Source organism: Benincasa hispida, chromosome 7 (genome assembly GCF_009727055.1).
Source record: "Benincasa hispida cultivar B227 chromosome 7, ASM972705v1, whole genome shotgun sequence".
In the NCBI taxonomy this organism is placed as follows: Eukaryota; Viridiplantae; Streptophyta; class Magnoliopsida; order Cucurbitales; family Cucurbitaceae; genus Benincasa; species Benincasa hispida.
In genome coordinates, this window is record NC_052355.1 from 50,237,691 (window position 1) to 50,244,202 (window position 6,512).

At 30.8% G+C, this 6,512-nt stretch overlaps 1 protein-coding gene across 1 annotated transcript in view; it reads left to right on the plus strand.

Annotated features, from left to right (window-relative positions):
• LOC120081132 (nucleoporin Gle1-like) overlaps window positions 1-4,162 on the plus strand; it is an 11,930-nt gene extending 7,768 nt beyond the window's left edge. Inside the window, 7 exon segments of the mRNA XM_039035806.1 lie at window positions 503-767; window positions 1,072-1,194; window positions 1,929-1,953; window positions 1,956-2,002; window positions 2,657-2,788; window positions 3,284-3,406; window positions 3,971-4,162. Of these exon segments, the coding sequence (XP_038891734.1) occupies window positions 503-767; window positions 1,072-1,194; window positions 1,929-1,953; window positions 1,956-2,002; window positions 2,657-2,788; window positions 3,284-3,406; window positions 3,971-4,162 (907 nt within the window).
• The last annotated feature ends 2,350 nt before the right edge of the window (window positions 4,163-6,512 follow it).

The window sequence follows — 6,512 nt, forward strand, 5'->3', positions numbered from 1 at the left end:
GATATTTAATTTACATTTTTTTATTTTTATGAGTTATTATTTTTTTAATTTATTCTTTTTAGAGTTTAAATAAAATAATAAATGTTTTTAGAATGTTTTTTATAAAATGGAAAATTTTTTTTAAAAAAAAAGAAATTTATACGGTATTCTCGCTCTCTATCAAAATCTCGCTCTCGCTCTCGCTCACGCTCACGCTCATGCTCATCGGTATTCTCACTCTCGCTCACGCTCATGATCACGCTCTCGCTCTCGCTCAAACTCTCGCTCTCTCAAACTCTCGTTGTCTCTCATAATCTCACTCTCGAATTTGATTGGGAAATCCAGTGGCAAAAAGAAGGAGATTCATTTGCTTTTTATTTAGTTAGACTTGCTGAGATGACAGAATTCATTTGAAAACAACAATATTTTCCTTAAAAAAAAAAGGAAAATATTGTAATAAATGAAAGTTAAAACAGGTATGAGAAATACTATGATTCACCTTACTACCTACTTTAAATGAAAGTTCGAGTACTGCAATCTCTCGAATTGAGAAATACTATGAGGCAAGAGGAGAAGCTGACTGGAGATTTGATACTGCCATAGAAGCTGAGAGGATAGTAATGAAAGAGGCAGCTAAAAGGGAAGCTGCTGAAAACTTAAAACAGGTTGATGTTGTAAAAGTGCAGGAAACTATTAGCCAACCTAAAGGAGCTGCTCAGGATGGAATAAATGTGTCAAGATCACCAGGTGATTTTAAGCATGAATGTGACAAAAGCTTTTCTGTTTTTGTAAAAAATAGTCGACACTTTGTATTTCTTTTTCCATTCTATCTGGTTGTTTTCATCTTTACTTCTCTTTATCCAAAAGATAGATATTCATGTGGCTTTTTGTGTTTGGTATACTAAAGAATATCTAGACCACTGTTGCTTTTCTTTTCAATGGATGCTAACTATAAGACATGCATGGAATAGCTACCATCTTTGGTTGTCTCTTTCATTACTCAATAGCTAACTTTGTTTTCATTTATCTGTTCTTGTATTACTTTAGCTATCATGCAATTGGATCTTGTTCTTGAACTTTTTTTTCATGTAGTTGGCTCAGTGCCTCGAAGTTTCTAACTTCCTTTTGATATTTCAGGTCGTTCTCCTTTCTCAAATTGAATATACAGATGTACCATTTGCATTCAGCCAAATTATTGTTCTTGTTACCTCACGGGTACTGCACTCATGTTATTGTTCCTGTACATATTGTTTTTTCTTCTCCCGAATGTCTCATTCCATATTTTAATATCAAAACCCCTGCATATAATGTTATGAATGTGATGTGAAATCAAGGGCACCAAATAAGTTTGACTCCAAAAGACGTCCTCAGTTCTACCACAAGTGGCTTAGGCAAACTTTGTAGGAACAAGCATCTCCTTAACATCACATTGCCACTTGGTACACACAAGAAATCACTCAAAGGAGAAGAAGAAAATGACTAAAATTGATGGTTAAGCATTTGGCCAAAGTCAAAACTTTCAAAACTCTTTCACCATCAAAATTGAAATCTTTCCAAGGAATATGCAACCGAATCGTCAATTCAAGGTGCTCTCCTTTTAGAGCAAAAAGAGAAACTCCCCATTTTTAGTGCATCAAAATGTCTAATTTCTTCAAATTTACAGATGAAGTTTTTAGATAGTCTCTTAAATGGTTAGTGGTAAGCTCACCCCAGGTACGATATCGATTGATATTATTGTATAACATAAAATTTTATCATATTAACTGAAGAATAATCATTTATAGTTATGCTTGTTTGTTGCCTATATTGAGTGTATAGTTGTAATAAGGCATTGTTTACATTGTGTATGTGTGTATTTTTTTCCCTTCATAATTTTGTATTTTCTAATTTTTTTTTTAATACAGACTATCGTATCACGTATACTGATGCAAGCAAATTATCTTAATCAGGTCCCAAGTGCTATGGTTCTTTTTCTTGCAGAGCTTGCATTTACACGGTTCCAAAGCACATAGAATATTCAGCGGTTACTACTTTCCAACAACTTAGATCATCCTTATCGCTAACCTTTTTTGATATGGTAATACTCTACAATTTTATTGATCTGTCTTCTCCTCTTTGATGGCAGTCTACTATGTCCTTGATGAATACAGTCTTGATTGACTGATTTTTTCTCTTGCCAAATATTTTGGGCCTTGTGATTGCATCTTTATCTGTTAACTACCGAAAATTTCATAGAAGAATCAATATCTTGCTTGAATGTATTTCTTTTAATTTAGTCTAGAAAATTGTCTTTTAGTGAACTTTTGTGCTTTACTAGTTTCCAGGCTTCAGTCATGTCTCCTGCAACATGAAGGGGGCTGTATTGGAATTTTCTAATCTCTAATACATGTAAAATTAAGTTCTGAACAATATTTGTGCTTTATGTGTCTAAAACATGGTAAGAAGAAAAATATATAATGTTATTGCAATTTAATGAAGAAAAATTGTTTCTTTGAAAAACCTTATTCTAATGTCCAGGCAGATTAATACTCCATACTTTGTTTAGGTTTCGAGAACAAATTCCACCTATTCACAGAAATTCTCATTTCAAAATTTAAACCGCATTTAGATCAAAACAAATAGTCTAGTGCAATTATGTTGTATATTAACTATGTTAATTTTTAACATATTGCCATAGGCTGCATTTGAATCCAAAGAGTCATATTACAAAACTATTGGATTTCGGGAGGACAACGGAAAAATGGAGAGTGAAGAGAATTATTTGATGCGGCTAGAAGCATTCATGAAACTATATGGGGCATTGATTCAGGTTTGTCCCTTCTAATAGCTCAAGAAGTACCTTGAAATATCTCATCTTGCTGCTTATTATTTTAGAGATTTATATAATTGGGCTACTCAATGATCAAAATATCAATGTCGATATCGATATCAATATTTCTAGTTTTTACGGATATATCAACGGATACATGGATAAATAAGTCACGAAATTTATAAAATTTATTTAGATTAGTAATTAAGTTGTTTGTACTCTCGAACTAAGTTATGGATGTTGTTATTAGAATTCCTATTCATATTGGACTAAATGGATAATAGTTTTCATGTTTTACGAATATTTATAAAAGATGTTGGAGATATTCATAGATATTTAATATCGATGTCAAACCATTCGATTCACGAATATATTGACGTGTCGATAGATTTCATCCTTGGAGCTACTTTTGTTATCTAGTTACACCCATGTTCAACAGTAATGACATTAGCAATCTATCTATAAAACCAAGTCATGAAAATGGTTCATTTGCAGACAGAAGTTCCTGGTATCCGTAACTTACATGGTCTTGAGGAAGGTTGGGCATGGCTGACAAGATTTCTAAATGCAGTTCCCGCCAATATATATACAGCAACCGCGCTCCGTGCATTCTTACAAGTTGAATAGAAGTTTAATGAAATTTTTATATGGATAACTTATTGTTGGAGGCTCGAATGAGATTTCTCCCAACTTTTGAAAACTTAAGTTTTTGGGTCTCCTGCTTATGTCATCATAGGATGAAATCACCAAAACAATTGAGAAGTAAGATCTTGTTCTACTTCTCGTTTCTTGCTCCTCCATATGTCTCATCTTTCTCAATTCGCTTTTTCTATAGTCAGAAATCTTCCCGCTCCTCGATTCTTGCTCTCAATCCTTGATTCACAATTTTCTCTTAAAAAAAATCGAAAGAAGAGAAGATTGAAGAAGAGAAGGAACACATGTTTATGTATATTGGATTAAGAAAAATAAGTTGCAGATTGAGAATCGAGAATTGAAGGCCACATGTGTATTTTTTGTCGAATAAGTAATTTCATCCAACGATGAAGTAAGTAAAAGGTCAAAAAAAACAAAAAAAAAAAAACATACATTTAAAGTTGGGTCAGATCTCATTTGGGCTTAAAAAAGACATGGGTTTCTAAACGAAAAAACTAAGAGTTCAACCCGTTTTGTATCATCATATAGGTAGCAGGGTTTGCACTGTTTAGAAAATATAAATCCCAATTCAGAAAGCTTTTGAATATCATCTCTGACAACTTCTTGAGTGCACTAAGAGGAAAAGAGAACATAGAGTTGAATGGGATCATTGTGAAAATTGGATTCTATTTGGAAGACCAGAAATTCCTTCAACAACCAGAAGGAAGAATCTTGCAGTAATGTTTGGGTTGGGCTTGTTCTCTTTTCTTTTTTGCAAGCTTAAAAAATCAGAGGTAACTTGAATTTTGGAGATTTCTTCAGGGCTGATGTGAGAAATAACCAATTTTGAAGTTTTATTTGGAAAAATAGAACGTAGCAAAACAAATTTAAATAGTAGAAAATAATAATTAGTAAACGACCAAACTATCCTAAAAACAATAAAATTAAGTACAAATGAGAATTCAGTCCTTTATGCTTCTGGCGGTTAATAGGATATATGCATGCGAGGGAAGCCTACGACCAGGCGAAAATTACCGCTAGAAACGTCCACGGGGCGGGTTCCCCACAGGGAAAATTTCCCTGCCATAATTTTTTTTCAAACAATTTTTTTATTTCAATTAAATATATATTTTTAACAATTCCTTAAAACATATCCAATACAACTTTCATTTAAATAAAATATTATCAATTTTGATATAAAAACAATAATACACATATAATTAAAAATGCCAAATTCTCATAATTTTTATAAAATTAAAATTCAACAATTAGAACATCTTATTATAAATATTAAGACATCTAAGGGATAAAAGTAATAAAATCTTAAACTTGAATAATTAAAACCATCGTAGACAAAGTCTATATATATATTAATAAATTATAATTTATATACAAAAATCAGGATGGGGCGGGGACACGGGGTTGGGGTTGGGGAATATATTCCCCGTCCCAAATTGCAATGAAAAAAAAAAATTCCTCACTCCCTCCCCCATTTCCCGTGTATTCGGGAATTTCCCACCCTGTTTGGGTGGTCCCGTCGAGCCTCGATCTCATTATATAGTGAAGTTGTTGGCAAATGAGTATTTGAGAAAATTGCAAACCTTTGGATAATGTGATTACACAAAGAGAACCCATCAAGGACAAGCTTAGAAACCCTATTAGATTTAGGATTGTGTTTGACATCAATCCCAGAACGTCATTGTTGAAAATGATGTTCAAAGCAAAGTAAGAAACACGCGTCCAAGCGACTAAGGCCGATGACCCGGTGGAAATGGTCGTTAGAAGCTAACTGAAATAATAGAATTCAAGGGAAGGTTGAACCAACAATGGTAGGCATAAGATTGAGGAGGAGAGATTTGTGAAAGAAGCAGCAACTAAACTAGATTTATGGATTTTTATTTTTTATTTTATTTAGATCGTTGAATATATAATATATATTATATATATATATATTATGGTAAAAAATTGCAAACAACCAATATTTGATTTGAAAATAATATCGAGTGTTACATTTTCTTTAAACTTTTTTGTTGATTTAAATTCTATTAAAATTTATTCTGATGCATGAGTTTCAGGAAAAAAAATCTGATTTTTCTTTTAATTCTCTTTTATTTATTAATTTTTTTTTTATATATATACTTCAATCCTTTTCTATCTCAAATTCAAAATTTACTAATTCCAAACTTTTATCAACCTAAATTCAAACATTTTAAATCCAAAAATTTCAACGGTGATAAAAAATGTATAAAAAAATTGAAAAGCCTATTAAAAAAACATTTGAAAAGAATTACATGAAACTAAATCAAATCAAAAGAATGTTACAACGTGATAAAGAAATTTATAAACAAATTAAAAAAATAAAGCAAAATCAAATTTGATTAACAAAAGTTATATTTGAATATATATTGGTGTAGAAAAATCAGAAAGATGTAAAATTTTGTTATAATTCGAAATCATAAAAATGATGGCTTATAACTTCACATTACAATTACACTGTATGTCTAAATCTAAATTAGTTAAATCTCTTTTTTTTTTTTTTTTTAACACGCCACATGTATTCTTATAAAAGAAAAAAATAAAACTAAATCTAATAATAATATACATAAATTTTCACAAATTGAAAAATATTAAACTATTTACAGAAATAACCAAAAAAAAAACATTAACGGATAGTATTGCCTCTATCAGTATCTATCAAAGAAGATTAAAACTTTGTTATTTTGTGTAACTTGATAGATTTACTATAACAGAAAATGAGGACCATTTTGAATATATTGCCCCTTTTGAAATTCAAATTTATATTTTATTATCAAATTAGATTTTGATAACTACTTTTCAAGAAAAACTTACATTGAACCAATTAAGTGGGCAATATATTCAAAATGGTCCTCATTTTCTGTTATAGTAAATCTATCAAGTTACACAAATCTACCAAAAATCTTATTAATTTCAATTTTTGACAAAAATCAAGAGGATCCCTTTGATTTTGCTACTTCCTCCAATTTCTCATTTTTTTTTTAATTTGAAGGCATTTACAACTTTTCGTTTTTTGTATGTGGGTTGTGCTGGGTTTTTTTTGTTATTTTTGCAA